Here is a 19,361-nt window from a genome sequence, read left to right as displayed (position 1 = left end):
TGTGCTAATCGAACTGTTGACGGGACACAGGGAAATATTAAACCTGGGAGCGAATTGGGGCTAGTCTGGATTGTGGGGGTGGGTGGACTCCATTGATCCGGTTCTCCCCACAGAAGTAATTGGGGTTCTGGATATATCATGATAACGAACAAACGATTAGGAGAAATCTCAGAGGAGTGGTTTCTGGAATTCGAGCCTTTCTATCCTTCTGGAGCAAGTCCTCACTGTTTCTGAGTGGAAAAGGGGGAATACCCAAGATCATAAACCTGCCACGACTGCTGTACTTTTTACAGGTGCTCCCACAATTGATCCATGGATGGATTTCAATAAGGAATTGAATTTGGCAGACCTTCTCTAGGCTGGGGCTAGGAAACGGACACCTGCAGGTAGATTTCATAATCAAACTGGAAGACACTATGGATGACTGGCAACTTGGCACACCCGATTGTGAAATCAACAGCTTTATCAAATACCCATTATGTGTTATGTAGTAGTTGACCCACAACTGCGAAAGTTTTTAGGAATGCTGAAATATAAAATTTTAACACCTGAGGTTAGAGTGGTTTTGGAGAAGGTTCAAACTGTAGGTCCTGTATGACTAAGCATGTAGTCAGCACCCTTAAGGTAAGTTTTCATCTTGATAAAACAAATCAACACATTTTTATGAAGGTTCCTGTTGTGTACCTATGTGAAAACAAGAGGTGAGCCCTGTTTTTGGATGTCAGGGAGAGTTTTCAAATACAGGATGTAGGGTTATGTGATACCAATCATTCAGATTCCCTTTTTGTCATGCACCCAGCAGTGACACAATCTGAGACACATGGGCTCATTATGTTGGCAGGAGGATCGTCACCGCCGGGCCGGTGGTGGCGATCCTCCCGCCATCACAATGTGAATCACCCACCACCAAATTAGGATGGTGGTGGGAATCAAATGTTTTCCCCGGCAGACGAAAAGTTCATCCGCCATGGTCCCACAAGGCGGTCCTATACCACCCACTTTGCGATCCCAGAACCGGGGCATCTTTGCAGCAGTGCTGTGCAGGCACCGACATAGTGATCAGGATGAGCCCTTCCGCCTGTCTTTTTGTGGTGGAAATCCTGCCACAAAAAGACAGACGGAGACTGGCTTTGGGGGCCTGTTGCGGGCCCCCTCTGTGTGGGCATGGGGGGTGCACTGGGGGGTACCCATGGTAACCCCCTACATTTACATACACACAGTGCCAGGTGCTTGCCACATTGTGCATGGAAATGCACATCGTGGCATTTTCACATTGCGAATGGTACTGCAGCCAGCAGCTCAATCCGCAATCTAAAAAGGGCAGGATGCGCCAGCCAGTGTGGCGGGTACATCGTAATTGGGCTGATAGGACCGCCGCACGTCTGGTGAGCGGTCCCATCACAGTTATGATGGCGAACAGACTGATGTCTGCCCGCCATCATAATGAACCCCGAGGTTCTGCATGCGTAATGCAGATGGCAACAGTTAATGATGCCTACATATCCTGATGGCTTGAATCATCAAATGTGTCTAGGCAGGAGTTCGACATTTGCTCTTTGCTATATATGGGCATACATTGACACATTTCTTGCTCAAAAAGTATGGTAGCAACTTGTTATGGGAACGGTACAGTTTGAGACATTTTATTGTGTAAGCAAAAAGGACACAAATTGAACCTTGTTACTTGTTCCACTCACTCTACAGGCCAAGCCTTATCATCACTGAGTACCATAGGAAAACACTAAAGAACAGAAGGGACTCTACATATAGAGGATGTTCCCATGTTCAACTTACTGGTGACTGGGGCAAGGGAGACAGTTTTTCTAATGTTGCATGCCACTAATAGGCTACTACTCCATCAGCTAATGTCACATCTATCACTTGAGTACTTATTTACTGGTCGTTACCAGCTCTACTTGACTACCTCTCCCAGAAGCTAATATATATTAAAAAAAAGTGTAGGTGGTCCACACACTTTATCTGTGGCCCATTAAAATAAACTTCCAGAGGAATCGCTGTCTGGTGACTGCTGTACCTCTGCCAGACTTCTGTGAGTTGCACCCACCACCACAATGATTTGTTCTCTGTGTGGTGGTTGTCCCACATGCAGTGTTCTAGTGTGTTTTCATCTTATGAGAAAATGACAAGCACAGCAACATATGCTGTCTTTAAATACAACGCAGCAGCATGCAGAGACTATCACGCTGAATCCAGATGAGGTGAGCCATACTCCCTAAATGGCAGGAATTTTATACTGGGGGCTACGGGACCCAGGTATAGTTTCAAGGACCGATTTGGTGTTTTACTAACAGCTGTGAGTGTGGCATAGTAAGAACATCCATCATAGCAAAGTACATAGAGATTGGGATTGTGTTAGTACTGTTTTGACATTCCTGGGTGGGTTATTAGTAGTGGTAAGTGTACACCTACCACTGACAATAAGTCCACTGATGCAGTTGTGGGTCCTGAAAAGGGCCTCTATAAATTAGTCACTTGCTCTGCTGGTATCTGACATGGAGCAATCAGGCTTAATTTAGGAAACAAGCATGCAGAGCATTTAAAAATACCAATACAAAAAATAGGTAAGACACAACACACAATAAACATCCCACACCAATTTATAGAAATAGAAAACATGTTTATCTGTAAAATGACAGCAAAAACAACCAAACTCCAATATAAGGAACCGGAGATATGAATTTTTAACGAATAAACACTTTCTTGTGCTTAGAAACCAATAGCGCCACTCTGAGACATCTGATAGCTCTTGACCAGGAAGAAGTAAAAGTGTCAGGCTGACCATGATTGGGCCCTGTGCAGATAAACTAAGCGGAAGGCACTGTCAAAATGTTGCCTTCACACTTAAAAACTTTTCTAGAGCTTTTCTTCTGAGGGCCCCTGCTGCTCTTTAGGAGGGTTCAGCGGCTTGACTTTCAGAGGGCTCCCAGTCAAATCATGAAAGTCGGACCCCAGAGCTCTTTAGCGTGACAAACCTATAATCCAGGCAGGGTTAGGTTGGAAGGTGGCCGGCTTGGCCCTCGTGCTCGGGTCGGTTACCTTATAGAGTTTTTTTCTAAAAGTTCCCAAAACCTTCTCGAACTTCAGAAGGTCCTTCCAGAAGGTCTCATTGTATGTTACAAGGGTCCAAAACACTAGTCCAAGGGTTGGGAATCTCCTAGATATTCCCAGACAGGCCTGGACTACACTTCCCACTGTGCACTTTGTCAACCCCTTAAAAGTCCACTAGACACACTCCAGGATGGGGACTCTCACTGGAGAAGGTTCAGTCAAGCTCAACCTGTAGTTGCAGGGACTCTACTAATCACTCCTTTTTGAAGTAAGGAAAAGTCCTCAGAGCTGTGGTACCAGATAGTGCATCAGGCGCAGTCTTCACCAGGCAGGCCATTGGGTCCAACACTGGATTCCGGCAGGACAGTCCTCCTTCTTTTTGTAGTTTCAGGCAGCAGAACTGAGGGGCAATGCAGCTCTCACATATTTATTGAGAGTTTTCTGGCGACAAGCAGGGAAGCACCCTTATCCAATGAGGTGCATTGCAACATCCCAAAGAATAGCAACTTCCTCCGAAGTGTGGCATAGTCTTGTCTCAGAAAGCAGTGTTCTCCCATAATTTATGATGGCTAAAATTTCAGCAGAGCAGTAAGAGCTAACTAAGCCAACTCCCAGTGTGGCTCATTTCCACAGCTCTCCCCCTGAATATCTGCAAATTATTTCCTTAAGCCTCCCATCTGGCAGGAAGAGTGGGTGGGCGTGGCTGACAATCTTGTTTGTCCTGAACTCCTTGGGGCCGATCACCCCGGCTCTGGCATTCCTGTGCACCACAGAACTTTCTTTCCTTAGATAGCCCCTCACCAGTAAGGCTACTTATCACACAATCAAGGAAGTTTAGCAAATTCCCTCAGAGCTGACCAATCAGGGAAGTGTGCTAGTGACTGGAATTTGGCTTACAGAAAAGAAAGTCTTATAACATAATTCCTGAACAAGTTAGGAAATATTTGATTGTGGAGTCACGTTGTGCTCCCGTCATGCTTGGCGGCTGAGCTCTTTCCGACATGGAAGCAACGGGATGGCAAATATTAACTAGTTTGGAGCCTTTTTCTGTTTTTTTGGCTCTTCCGGGTTTGATGGCCAGGAAAAGACACAAAGCCCCAAGAGAATGAATGTGTGGAGGAATGTAGAGAGACTGTGAAGTTCTGCTGAGCTTTTCCTGATGCCGATGTGGCCGGTAGGATAGACATACAACCAGGAGACTCACTGAGCAGATCGGCGGCAACCCGGTAGGGAAACAGCAGCCTGGTTTGTTTGTTCAACATGGTGGCAGCTTGGTAGCAGTGTGAACGGACTGGTCCTCCTGCACTTTGTGAGCAATGGGGGTGGCTATCCCGGGGAGGCTCCTAGACAAAGGAGGAGAAATGAGAGGAAAGAGGAGAGACTTACTGAAACTTATTGAGAGTCACATTGAGACACATTGTGATAACTAGGGGAGTGGAGGCGCTTCTCCTGAGCGAGGTGCCTTCCTGGAAGATGTGACTGGGAAGCGGGAAGGTGAGGAGATCATAAGTCAGCTGAACCTGAGCAAGAAGGAAACGGAGAAGGAGAAGGAAGACGTGATTTTCAGAAGGGGGAAAAAAAGGGGGAGAAATAGTAGGCTATATGCAACCTGAGGTTGGGCATTAGGTCCTACCCCAGGCGGAGGGGATAAAGGATGGTTGCGGAGGCATTCCCTTTAGTACTTGTGGGCTTGCCGCAACCCTGCAATACCTCCAGCTACAGTCTTGGCCGTTTTGTTTCACTTTTGAGTTAAAAAAAGAGAAGGGGCGCAAAGAGAGGCTCAAACACAAGTTATAAAAGAGGAATTCATATGTCTATAAATATCTGCATATATATTCATATCCGTCCTATTACTAGTTTTTTGCTACCTCAATGAAACATATCTCAAGAGACTCAAGAGACTCCTCTATGAAAAAGCGCACTGCCAAGCAAAACACCGCTATTTTGTCTGCCTTCCCCAACTACTACTACATCCTCCAGGCAAATCGCCCAGCTGGAAAAATTGGTGGAGGGGTAGCTGCCATAATATGCCAGGAATTAAAAGTTACCACACTAACCATGTTAGACATAACATTGATGGATAATTTAGTTATCACATTAGACTTGGTCAAGACACCCTTAATTTATGTACTACTATACAGGCCCCCTCAGAACATGCCCCTTTTCCACCAATCATTGGGTGAGCAGGTAGCCCACTTAATAATCAACCACACTGACATTTTGTTGATTGGAGATTTCATCTATTGGGCCAACGATGCACTGTGTGACCCCCACTCCCCAGAATTGACCGATCTACTTAATGGGTTGAACTGTACTCAACATGTAACATCCCCCACACACATCGAGAGACACACATGTTTGGACATCCAATCTTACAGTATCTACTTTGACAGTGTCTACTTGCACATGGTCTGATCACTTCTTATTAAAGTTTGCAATCAACAACACAACCTTGGACAAACCCTCAGTCAACATTAATCAGTCTTCAGTCAACCTAAGGGAGGAAAACATCACAGCTTGGCTAACAGTAGCTAGCAACAAACGCTCCCCCTCAGAACATGAAGATCAGGTAGGCATCATGAGGCTCAGAGATGGTTCTCTACAGATCTAAAAACTCAAAAACTAGCCCTGCGCCAAAATGAAAGGAAATGGAAATGTACCTATTCCGGTGAGATCTATTTAGCTCAACTTAAGGAATACAAAAAATTCATTTCAACAACCAAGGCCATCTATTTTTCTTCAAAGATGCTGAGCTTTACTAATAGATCAAAGGAAATATTCCCTATTGTCAATGAACTGTCCAACCCTGAGAGAGTCACAATAAAATCCATACCTTTTCAATCACTTTGCAATTCCCTGAATACCTTCTTCATCGATAAAATTATCATGATTAATACTAGCATTCCTACCAGTCGCACTTACGAGGCACTACCATTGACACAGAGAAATCCCTGTTCCCACTATCAGATTCTGACAATAAGTAGACAAGCGTTTTTAGACCTCCTGGCCAAAGTAAAATCTGTATCTCCCATTGACAGCTGCCCGTCTCCTATCTTAAAAGAAGTTTTTTCTGTATACCCCAAGCCTGCCCTCTCTCTCATGAACAAGTCCTTGTCAAAGGGCTGTGTCCCTAGACCCTTCAAAAAAGCGATCATCACCCCCCTTCTAATAAAAACTGGGGCCAACGCCCTGACCCTGACCAAATACCACCCAATCTCTTTGCTTCCCTACCTAGGGTTTTGCCCTTCCAACTCAACGGAGGCAGTAATATTGACCGTGCTGGACAAGCTATGGAAGCAAGCTGATAAAGGCCTCTCCCATGCCCCGGAGCTGTAGACCGTGTCAGGGACACATGACATCAGGGCTCAGCTCTCAGCCTAATTACATCATTCCTGGAAGACCATTCCCAGTCTGTTCACAATGCCAAATAAGAAAACAACGTGCTAAATACCACATGCATACTCATTATCCCCTCACTAGTTCAACTTGTACCTACTCCCACTGAACCTGTCTCTTAAAGAAAGAAGGATGTGCACATTTAATTATGCAGAAGACCTGCAATTAATATTCAATTAATAAAACACACCCGACTCCTTGTCTGTATTCCAAGCCACTATGCTGCACATCCATAACTGGATGAACAGCAACCATTTCAAATTAAACCCGGACAAGACCGAACTGATATTGACAGGGGGTACTCAAAATCCGTTGAGCTCACACTTCTGGGCATCTGAGTTCGGTTCTCCCCCTACCCTGTTCCCTTCAACCAAGAGTCTCCTGGTCACAATCAATTGTGACCTTACTATGATATCTCAGATCGGGTAAGCAATTTCTACCTGTTTCTTTCAGTTGCGTAATATATGGAAAATCAGCAGACTTCTTACTAGGGAAGTGCTGGTGCAGGTTGTTCTAGCCATGGTCATGTCCCACATAGACTATGCCAACGCTCTATAATCTGATTTACCATTATATCTAATCAAATTCTGCAAAATGTTTCCCCCCTTATGAAAAAGCTACACTGGCTCCCATAACACAACGATGTGGCTTCAAAGTCGGTTGCCTTATTTTTAAATTCTTGCATGGCACCAGCCCAAAGTTTGTCTTCAGTCTTCTTCAGAGACATATACCCACTCGCAATCTGCGCCCAGCCAACATTAACCTTCTGGTCACACCTTCCTACAAACTGAAGTGACTAGGCGGCTGTAGTTTTACAGTGCTGGCACCTAGATACTGGAACACCCTTCCACTCGACATTAGATCCTACACTGACCTCCCAAGATTCAGGAGACACCTTAAGCGATGGCTGTCCACTCAGGCATACAATTAACTCCCCAGGGCTCAGGACACTCCTAGACACAGTGCCAAGAAACCAATCTGTGTATATGCACTCTACAAGTTATTTTAACTTAGCATAACTGCACCAAGGGACACCAGCAGTCTGCAAGCAGTACACCAAACTCAAAAAAATCTGCCTCAAATTTCAGATCAACAGTCCAACTCACCCGAAAGATTTTACCATAATCCATGGGGAAGCTGTGCAGGTTATTAGAGACCCCAGTGCTAGGTGGATTATGGAAAGCTGGAAGGTAGAGAAACAGATTTTACAAATAGTCAGCTTTTACGGTCCAATAGATGACGACATAGTGGCTCTCGAAGAACTGAAGGATGTCCTTTGGAAGCTCCCCAGCTATATTATCCTAGGGGGGCGACTTTAATTCTTTATAGAATTTGAAATTCGATTCTTCTTGCAAGAATAGAGCTCCAAATAAGCCGTGAGTTGCCAGGTGTCTCACTACTTTGATGCAAGACTTTGCCGTAATTGATCCTTGGCAAATCCAACATCCCTAGGTACGCAAATCCACCTGTGTCTCCAAGAGGTTCAACTCTGCTTCTAGAATTTACTTTATTCTCTCAAATCCATTCTCTGATCATTCAATTCCAGTCTTAAAAAATTAAGATCGAAGCTACTAGGCAGGAATATCCTCGTTGGGCTTTAGATGGGTCTTTATTAACAGAAGAAGACTGGGTCTCTGGCACGCAGGGGAGGATTAAGGAATTTCTTGAAATAAATAAGAGGTCTGCCTCCTATTTCTCTATCTCGGAAGCTTGTAAAGCGTATATTAGGGGAGGGAAATTATCATATAAAGCTAAATTATTGAAGTTAAAGAAAATTACAGTTACGATCCTGCAGCGCAAATTAGGTCAAGCAACCCATAGATGTGTAATAGCTCATTCTCAAGCAACTAACATTTGAGTAGAAAAACCAGACAGGACCTAAAGGATGACTACACTTCTCATACAATAGTGAGTCAGAACACATGCTTTCAAACATTCTTTGAGTGAGCATGCCAGGAAGCTTTTGACTTGCTCAATAAAAAAGAGAAGCAATAATGCTACTATCAAATCCATCTATGATGAAAATTGGAATCAATTTGTCAATCAAGGGTCAGAAATCAACGTGGTTTTTCTCTCCCATTAGAAGAGATTATATACGTTTCCATCTCCGTGTCCATCTTCGTCTTCTTTGACCTCCATAGATGAGTTTCTGACTTATATCAACATATGAAAACTTAATCCAGATCAACAACCTCATTTAGGAGTCCCCATTACAAATGACAAAATCATAGGGGCCATTAAAGGCTCCTCCAGCTGTAAGGCTTGTGGCTGCAATGGATGTCCAGCCAAATTTGATAAGGTATTTATGCCCCAACTCGTAGACATTTTAACACAGCTATCGAATGCACTTCTATAAGGATGCCCAGTCCCTAAGTCTGTGTCAGAGGCACCAATAGTAAGCTTTGTTTAAAAAGACAAACCTTCCTAAAAGCCGGGATCATATAATAAGTCTACCTAACTGCCGCTATACATTATTTGCGAAGATTATGGCAGTCATATTAACCGCCTCTCCCCAAGAAGAGGTCCAAAGAGACCAGGCAGGTTTTCTGTCAGGAAGGACATTGGCACCTAACACTATTACAGGCAATTGACTTTTACACAAACAAAAATATAAAAGCAGCACTTATGATGATCAATCCTGAAAAAGCCTTCAATTTTGTTCATCAGAAAATGTTGGGCCAGATGTACGACCCATGTAAACTGCGCCTTGCATTTGTGTTCGATTGTGAGGCGCAATTTACAATGTCAGAAACACTTATTGCGATTCCCAATGGGGTCGCAAAAATCAAGGCTCGTGAATATTAATGATCCATTCACAATTTGCAACCACATTGGCAATGGCTGGCCCTCCCAGGGATGGTGGCCTGATAGGCTCAGCAGACCACCATGTCTGGGACTGCTTCTCATAAAGCAGGTTATTTTTTTTAAATGCAGCCATTTTCCTTAAAGGAAAATGAGCTGGCATCAGATCCTCCAGGAACAGCTGCAAAAGAAGTTCCTCCGGCATTGCAAAAGATCCAGAACTGCATAGGCTGTAGGATAGCTAGGCAATCATGGAGATCATACAATATCTGGGCACACAAAGCCATTAGAGAGGCCAATTTTAAATGTATGCCATTTTTTTGTAAGAGGCATCTTTATTTCACACCATCTCACCTTCATAAGATTTACCCTTCTATTTCAGATACATGTTTTAGATGCGATTGTCCCAATGGGGATTGGCTCCATATTTGCTTCTCTTGTGTGGCTTTAGTAGAATTCTGGAAGCAAATTTTCTGTTGGCTTAGCGACAAGCTGCAAATAGACTTAGTCCCCGAAACAAAAACTGTCTTTCTAGGTATCAACTTATCTATTCAAAAGCATCAGTATATTTTTATTGTACTTCTTGTCGCCAAGTCCTGGATTCTAGAAAAGTAGAAAGAGGCTGAGACCCCAACTTTATTTCTTTGGCAGTTGAAGATGAGTTGAATTAAAATGAAAATACATTTCATTCACAAAGAGTAGAATATCAGATCATTTGGGGTTGAAAGTAGGATTGCACTAACTCATGGATATTTCCAAGGCTCAGTTTTTCCTTCCTTGAATGTGGTCATTGTTAGGTTATGAACTAAATATTTCTATATTTGTACTCAAACTATATTTATTATGTATATGAATGATATTAGTATCTTGATGAATTTTGGGTTTTACTAACTGCGATAATATTTTTTTAAAGAATTTAAAAAAAAGTTAGGATAAATTCAACAATGTCAAGTTGTTGGTTTACCAATCCCATTCTATTCAGACCTTGAATGATATTTTCATCATTTCCTAACAATAGTTATGCGTCCATAAAACATTGCCTTGTTAGCCTATGAGGCCAAGCATCTACAACGGGGAACTGACATATACAAGTCATCCCTCATCAGGGTTTATAAAACATCTTTTATGAAGACCCTGCTTATTGGTACAGGACCCATTTACCCATGGGACCTCTAGGGGAGACCGGGGGATACTGATATGTAAAAATGATGTTGATTTATCTTCATTGTGTCCACAGCACCAAAGTCGAGTTTGGAGGGAAGTTTTTTACGCTGCGGACAAATAAAATGGGCTGCTTTTACTCTTAGGGTTTATAAAATATCTTTAATAGGGACCCTGCTCATAGTTACATTACCCTGACTCCTGGAACACAAAGGGATGCCTTGGGGGTGTTCAATATGTAAAAACAAGGTAGATTATCACTTTAAAAGTGCCCACACCCCCAAGGTGGAGTTTGCAGTGACTGCAGGATTGCTTCACGCATGCAACTGCAGAAAGGCTGCTGGCCTCTAAACTGCCATGCCCTATTATCTACTATGGACTTAAAGGTAGTATTCATCCCCATGTCATATTATCTACTAGGGGCCTACACGTTAGGTCTTGCCAATTATGGTTGTACCTCAATGCATCCCTGTGAATTCAAAATAGCACTGGCCCTGGGCATGGTGAGTAGAACCCATGGCACAGTCAGAGACAGCTACTGCCTGTACCAGTCAGCACAACACAATGGGGGTGAGCAGGCTAAAAGGGTGACTTGCTAACACTGGGTGCCTAAGCAGCATACATGATGTAAAATCATTTTTTTATGGCCTCAATTAAAAGTGAAACCTACTGTGGTGGGGGTTTTTATTAGTTATGAGGTTCTAACTAAAAAGTAGCAAACCTATTTATTTATTTCTTTGTGGATTTCTCGAGAAAACAATGTGGCTCAAATATGTTGGAGTGCTTTACAATTAGAGGGCAAGGTTACAAGTGGAAAGAAAAGTATCATAGAAACCAATCAGCAATCACGGTACACAAAGGTGAGATCGATGTGGGACACAATAGCTGCACAGCTCAATGTCTAAAGGAAATTAGAAGCATATTACAAGTAGGTGAAGACTTGGCACAGAAGTGTGGCAGAAGCAATAGCTACAAGTGTGTTGTAGAGATCACAAAGGTATCAAGACAAAGAAATGGTATAATTGGATTCAGTGGCAAAACAAAGAAAATGAATATTTAAGAAAGGGGACCTAATGGTTTTAGCAAAATGAGAGGGGAGCGGATTAAAGAGACTGTGAGCAGTTTAAAGAAGACACACACCGGTGAGCCAAGGTGCCCAGGTAAGTAATTATTATTCATTGTTTTATTGATAAAATCATTACATCACATGACGAACACTCGTATCATGTCAAATATAAATAAAACATAAATAGAAATACTATGTCCTAAAAAGGGTGGAATGAGCATTAATGCAACATTACTATGTGCAAGATTGATGAATTAAATGTGTTTTTTTAGTGTCCCATACTGGTGCCAGCCAAAACAATTTGGATGTTGGAGAATAGAGTGTCAATAACCCAAGATTTGAGCAACCTCCTTGCCTAATAAATTAGAATTGCTTGGACACTGCGAGATCCCCTTTCATGTACAAAGCTGCCGTACATTGTCCACACAATGGAAATAACTTTTGTGAATGAGAATTCCTGTCTAAACAATTTTGATTAAAATGAAGACTTTATACAAATTGTAAATTGGTTTGAATCTACAATATAAAATATCTAATGGCTTTTTGGCTCCCTTACGGATAGTACTTCTCGACAGCGACTGGGTTATGGTTGTTTGGTCCTTTAAGGCCTCTGCTTATTTAATCCAACAGTCCAAGAGTCCTTTCAGTTTGTCAATCATTTTTTGATCAATTATTTTCAGATGTGCGTCTTCCCTGGAGAAGCATATGATTACCTCGGAAATTGACTCACATTGGGGAATTTGTTCAAATACAGGTTTCAATAAGTCTGCTCAAAAGTCCTGGTCTAATTTGAGCATGAGTGGAGGTATCCTATTTGGTCCTTTCTTCTGCCCTTAGAAATTCTTTCAGTAATTTGTTTGGAAGTGATGGTAAATGGCGTTATGTCCATTCTCACCAGCGCTGAATGAACCTTTTTAGTAATAAGATTGATGTATCCACAAAGTTCCTTCTTGAATTGAGCTTTAAGGAAAGTTTTCCAATCTTTTTCTGTTAGCTGAGTATTGATCCCTAGATTTGTTGGGTTCAATAGTTTGTTTTTATTATTTCAGAATCGAGCCCGGTTGTTAGTTTTGATGTTAAATAATATTTTGACCAACAGACTCTCTTCAGATTCTTTTTTTTGAGTCACCAGATTATTTTCTGACCCCTTGTTTTTACTTGCCTGAGTTCTCTTTGGGTCTCTAAGACCTGACCCTCTCTCTGGAGTTTCCACACTGCTTGATTTATTGCTTTTTTGAGATGCTGACAGAATCATTCTTGTAGAATGCCAGACTCCCTTCTTGCTGATTTTTTTGGCATGAGGATTTTTTTCCCAGGTGCAGAGAAACAAGATTACAAAAAAATAGAGGTAGGGCATACACTTAAGGACCGAGATACAGGGCAGAGAGATTAAGGCAATAGTCAAACAAGCAAGTAGTATAAAAGCTGTTATGTGTAATAAAGTCAATTTCTACATCAATCCAACTTCATCGTGAAGTCACTGGAACTTTACTAGAATTGTGTTATTTTGCCTCTTGTGAGAATGAGCCATTGGAAGAAGATCTCCTTTTACTAGATCCTGGAGCACGGTTCAGTGGCCAGTTAGAGGGACATGTAGTCTTGTGTTTAGTGAACAAAGAATTGTTCTAACATCTTGAGGTTCTCCTGTCATAAAAACTATGGGGCATATTAACAAGGAACAGGGAAAATTACCGCTAAGGGCACTCAGCATTAATTTTTTTAACGCCCGCTATCGCTGGATAATATCGCCTGGTTATCTTGTTATTAACAACGCTAACCGCCTAGGCGATAATTAATCCAGCGATAGCGGCATTTTGGGAGGTTATCGCTGGTAATGCAGCGATAAAACTACAAGGATAGGGATATCCTTGTTGATAGCCCATGGTGGATTTAGACATGTAATCCACCTCCCATTGGATTACATGGCTAAGTCTGAAAATTAGCAGACGTAAAAAAGCAGCGTTAACCGTGGGTAGCGCCGCTTTTTTTTGTCTCTAACAGGGTTAGTGTGAAGCTTGATAATAGGAGAAATGTCACTTAGCGACATTTCTCCTATTATTTTGCTCTGGAACTCCCACTTTGCACTTTGGAAGCGTAGTGAAAAAGGGTGCTAACATGCGATTTTGCCTGTTAGCACCCTGTTGTTGATAGGGTGATATTTTTATCTCGGCTTCTTTGGCTTTTAAAGCCCTTGTTAATATGCCCCTGTGTGATTAACCCACTGGAGTCTCACCCAAAATGTCAATCTGTGATCGAAAGTGATGCCCCTTGTCAAGAGTCAGAACTGAAAATATTGAGCTATAAATAATCCTAAGAATTTAATATAGGGTTTTAAAAAGTCTACTACCACCAAACACAATATGCTTCCTTAGACCCCTCGCATTCACTAGATCATTCCTGCATCATAAACACTAGTTGTACAAACCTCCATGCCTTCAACAAGACCCCAACACTTTCTACATTTATCAGAAAATCAAATTAATTGTTATTGTAAACATTATTGTTGTTATCATTGTACTTTATTAGCCTATTACTTGTGCTAAACTCAACCTGAGTGATGGTTCACTTATTAGTTCATTTGCCGCAAGCTTCTTATCCACAGCCTCAATCTTTCCTTTCAGATTCAGTTGACTGTTGGCCGTGTCCTGAAGACCAGTGGCCAAATGAAGGACAGACGCAATGTTTCTCCACGACTCTGCAGTTCCTCTCCTTTGAAGAGCCTTTGGGGACAGCTCTTTCATTTTTGACAAGCCTTCTTTTCATAATGACCCTGTTTGTTCTCGGTGCCTTCAGAAGGCACCAAGACACACCAATCGTCAAAGCAAATAACCGAGTCCTCAGCTATGTGCTTCTTTTCGCCATCATGCTCTGTTTCCTCTCCTCCTTTGCCTTCATTGGCTATCCATCGATGGTGACCTGTATGCTCCGACAAAACTCTTTTGGTATTAGCTTTGCCATCAGTATCTCTACCGTCCTTGTAAAGACCATCACTGTGATTATAGCATTCAATACTCGTGATCCCACAAGCCGTTCTTCAAGGTGGCTTGGGACCAGAATGCCCAGTGGAGTCGTCCTTCTGTGTTCATTTACTCCAGTCCTGATTTGCGCAGTCTGGCTGCTAATTGAACCTTCATTCCCAGTGAAGATACAGATACAGGACACGACCATCATCCAGTGTGACGAGGGCTCCGTTCTCTTCTTCTATCTGATGTTGGGATATCTGGGCTTGTTGGCCAGTGTCAGCTTCGTGGTTGCATTTTATGCCCGTAATTTGCCGCAGAGTTTTAATGAAGCCAAGTTCCTCACCTTCAGTATGCTTGTGTTTCTGGCCGTCTGGATCTCCTTCATACCCGCATATCTCAGCACACAGGGGAAGTATATGGTGGCCGTGGAGATCTTCGCTATCTTGTCTTCAGCTGCCGGGTTACTGGGATGTATCTTCATTCCCAAGTGTTATATCATCCTCTGGAGGCCGGACTTGAATACCAAGCAACACTTAATGCAAAGGACCATCTCTAGCAACAACCAATAAAGTGCACATCTGATTCATCAGTTTCTGCAAATGTGGATTTTGTGTTTTCATAGCCCAGCACTGCTATTCAAGACCTCTGCATCGGACCATTGTATATTTTACAATGACCAGCAGAGAGACTACAATCCTAGGATATTTAGATGTGTTTGTAAGTCCTATCTAGGATTGTAAATGTAACATCACTTATTTAATACTGAATAATGTACACTTTTTCTTTTGATCTCTTTTTTAGTGTTATATGGACTCAAAGGGTCAACACAGGTAACACATGTATTGAGCTGATGCATGGGGTTGAATCTTTATTAAAACAGTTGTGGGGTACACATACCGATATATTCACAGGGTAGTCATACTCCTCTTTTTAGTGGAGATTATAAGATTATGAGTGCTGAGGAGAAACAGGCTTCTAAACTGTATCTTCCTGTTGGTTATTACTTAAGGCACATGGGTAATATTTGCCACAATGAAAGGAACAGAAGGGAAATGACTGCAATGGACTCTAAATCAGGCAACTCTCCATATAGTTCTTTACTGGATTCTTCTTTCAACCATTGATGTTGTACAGAGACTCAGCTATGGATCAGTGAGGAAGACGTGAAGTAATATCATTGGGCAGTGTGGAGGGATACAATGAGGGACCTGGTAACAAGGGTAAAGGGTATCCCCAGCTCTGCTGGAAACCTCTGCTGCTGGCAAGGTACACTGCACCTTTGGGACAACTGTGATGGCATCACTAGGCCTGACCACAGGTAATGTTGGCGTGTGCACAGCAGTAGGACCAGCTCTGTCGGGCCAGCGGCCTTTAGAATAAAACATCCCCAGCATGAACTATATCTCACATTTAAGGACCCGATTCTTGCCAAGGTCTATAAATCAGCCTTGCCTGCTTTTCTTATGTCTGCCCCCCATGCAATGGAAGAATGCTATTGTAGGAAAGTAGATTAACAGGAAGTGAGACTGGTTACACCTCACTATGCAATAATATCACAATACTCCAAACAGGTCCTTTGGTTTCACACTCAATAAATCACTAGCTCAGACCTGGTAGTGTGGCACAGAGAAGTCAGGCTTCACTAGAAGAAAATGTGTTAAACACTTCAGAGAGGCAACATTAACAATATGTTTTTGCAACAACTAGAAAGGACACAAATCATAAAAATAAAGCAGATTTTTATGTACATTTTGACACCAAAACAGAGACAATCAGATGAGTATAACCAGAGTTAGGCATTTAAATCTTGCAAAAAAATAATATTGCGGTCAATGGGGAAATATGATTTGAAAAGACAATCATTCACTTGCAGGTTGAGTTCAGTGGAAACCACCGGGGGGTGTAAGGTGAGATGGGTCCCAGAACCAGGCTCAGATAGTCCGTTGATTTTCACCTGGCTCAGAGTGCCCAGGCACAGAGTAGTCCTGGCTGTCCCTGGTGCTGAGGAACGGGAGCTGCGGTTGCTGGTTTCAACGCTTAGACAGAAAAGGATGAGGAAGGCAGAAGCTGGTGAGGAAGGATATACAAAATCTTGATAATGGGGCCACAGGGCTGGCAGGTTGAGAAAGCTGCAGGGTTCCTTCAAGGCACAACGTGGTTAAAGCCCTCCTCCTGGCGATTATATAGCTCGTAGACCTAGAGAAGACAGAAAGCATGGAAGGCTTGCAATCATATTGAAGTCCTCCCTTCCTTACACCACCGAAATCCTCCCACTGTGCCTTTGTGACAATCTTTCATTCTCCAGCACCCTGTCCCATACAGCTACTTTTTCTGTAGTTCTAATCTATCATCTTCCTGGCTCTGCAGGCCACTTCACCCAGACACTCCCAGAGGCCCTCACCAATTTGCCAATAAAGAAACACTTTTTTACGGTTTTATGGGAGGTTTAAATGTAAACTTTGATGTACACGCCCTCTTACATGTCAGCAACTAGTTTTATGTCAGATATTGCTGCTATTCAACTAGGTCAAAAAGTAAGGGGCCTCAACCATGCTAAGGAGTATCTACTAGACCTTGTTTTTACCAATAGCCCTCTGCCACATTTTTTGGATTCAATACCCATTCCCAGGACCAAGCATTTTTTTATTCCAATGGGCCTTATGATCCCTGGTCCAACGTCTTCTACTAAACCTTCGGCTCTGGATACGTTGGGCGCAACAAAATTGTGATAACAGGACATACATTTTAAGCAAGATCAAACCTTCATTGGGCCCCACTCCAATAGTAACCAATATCCAAGCCCTCAGAATGGTTAACACACTCCCTAGATCTAACCATCGCTAGGAAGGGAGTAATTGATAAAAATAACAGTAAGTTGGCCCCCTACTACTTAGCTAATCTTAGAACTCTTAAAAACACGGTGAGATTTCAGAAAGGGAATGGAAGAAGGACTATATGGAACACAAAACAATGATTGGGAAACTGTTAGAACCTACAATCTGCCAATGCCTCCTTTTATGAAGCAAGAATGAATGAAGCTGCCAACTACCCCAGGGAGATGTTTAAAATTACCAAAACTTTGCTGGAACCTATTTCCAACGGGGCTCCCTCTGAACCCTCCAACAACAGATGTAATGCTCTGGCCCCCTTCTTTGAAAGTAAAATCTCGGAGATCCCCCTCTCCTTTCAAATATTGAATGGAAGTTCTAACCCCACCCTCCCTAGCACCCCTAGCAACGCTAAGGAGAAAACCACATCCCTCCTGTCAGAATTACCCCCGTTCAAACTTGATACTTTTGCTGCCCTTTCCAGGAAAATTTAATTTTGATCCCTACTTGAACCCACTCTGCCAAGAATCCTTGCTCTTGGAGCAGACATAATCTTCCCCACATTGCTTGAGATGGTCAACCTTTCCTTAGAGGACGGTTGCATGCCTCAGCCATGGAAACACACCATGGTTAAAGCCATCCTAAAATAACCTAACCTCGATCCAAAATTTACATCCAATTTTCCTGCTTCCAGGCATAAATAAAGTGCTAGAAAAATATGTCACCGTATTTATTTTATTTATTTATAAGGTTTTATATAGTGCGAACGTGACCCACGAGGGTATCAGAGCGCTTTATAGTATAAAGTTATAGAGACATAAGAAATAAAGTAATATACACGCATTAGATATTCGTCATTACTTACAGGAGAGGCAAAAGGTATAAGATAACATAGGTATAAGATGACATAGTAGACCAGTGGACGAAAACATGATAAAAACATCCATCCTTCCTTTATGGGCAAGAATTGTAAACGTTTCTCTGAGGCAAGGCTCCATACCAGACTGTCTTAAAATTGGACAGGTTACGCCTATACTAAAGAAATCGGACACAATCCCATCAGATCTCAACAATTACCGATAATCCCAGAGGGCAACTGCAGACAATAAAGTTATTGGGCCTTAGGTCTGCATTGGGATATAAACAGACCAATAGTGTTCTCTTTCAATCCACACAGGGTATCCAGTGATATGCGGATCATATCGGTGGCTCGAAGCCAGTATAGGGTCAGGACTTAGGACGTAAATTTGTTCATTAGGAGGATTTTTACCTCTTTTTTGATGGCAGTAAAGGAAGAGATTCCCCGAATCAATGGAGGTAAGGAGTTCCATATCTTTGGAGCGATCCCTGAGAAGGCTCTGCAACCAGTTCTCTTTTTGTGAAAGGTTTGTGGTTTCAGAAGTAGAGAACTCGCGCTTCTTAATTGTCTGCATCCTCCGGATCGTTCTAGCTTTAGAGCTAGGTAGCTGGGTGTGTTGTTGTGTAGTGCTTCATGGGTCATGCAGGCAACTTTTAGATTAATTCTTGCCTCATATGGCAGCCAGTTCAGCGTTTTCAAGGTCAGAGAAATGTGGCTATTTCTTTAAGCTCCTGATACCAATCTTGCTGCAGCGTTAAGTGAAGCCCTCAACGGAGCCAGCTTGTATCTGGGGAGGCCACAGAGAGTGGTGTTTCCATAGTCTTGATAACACTAAGGCTTGTACTGCCCTTTTTAAGTCGCTCTGCGGGAGGAAGGGTTTAAGTTTCCTTAGTAAACCCATCTGGTGATTGGCTCCCTTGGTGGCCTTACTAATGTGCGACTTCATATCCAGGTGTTTGTCTATGGTGACTCCCAGGGATTTCACGGAATCGATGATGAGGGGAGCACATTCAAAGACGGATAGGTATTTCAGCCACTGCTCTATCTTTGGGGTGTGATTAGGTGGGGAGATTAGAATTAATTCTGTTATTTTTGTATTGAGCATGAGGTGGTTGTTCCTGAGCCAGCTTTGCGTGTTCTGTAGAATGGAGTTGAGGGAGATTAAGTCTTCTGGTGTGGAGATTTTCAAATATAGTTGGGTGTCATCCGCATATAGG

The 19,361-nt window shown here is 42.6% G+C and overlaps 1 protein-coding gene across 1 annotated transcript in view; it reads left to right on the top strand.

The window, feature by feature from the left end:
• LOC146829889 (vomeronasal type-2 receptor 26-like) overlaps nt 1-15,026 on the top strand; it is a 66,897-nt gene extending 51,871 nt beyond the window's left edge. Inside the window, exon 3 of the mRNA XM_085606565.1 lies at nt 14,116-15,026. Within this exon, the coding sequence (XP_085462691.1) occupies nt 14,116-15,026 (911 nt within the window). The remainder of the gene's footprint in view (nt 1-14,115) is intronic.
• The last annotated feature ends 4,335 nt before the right edge of the window (nt 15,027-19,361 follow it).

Source organism: Triturus cristatus, chromosome 5_2 (genome assembly GCF_964204655.1).
Source record: "Triturus cristatus chromosome 5_2, aTriCri1.1, whole genome shotgun sequence".
Lineage (NCBI taxonomy): Eukaryota > Metazoa > Chordata > Amphibia > Caudata > Salamandridae > Triturus > Triturus cristatus.
Note: the sequence above shows the minus strand (reverse complement) of the source record. Positions and strands in the feature narration are given on the sequence as shown.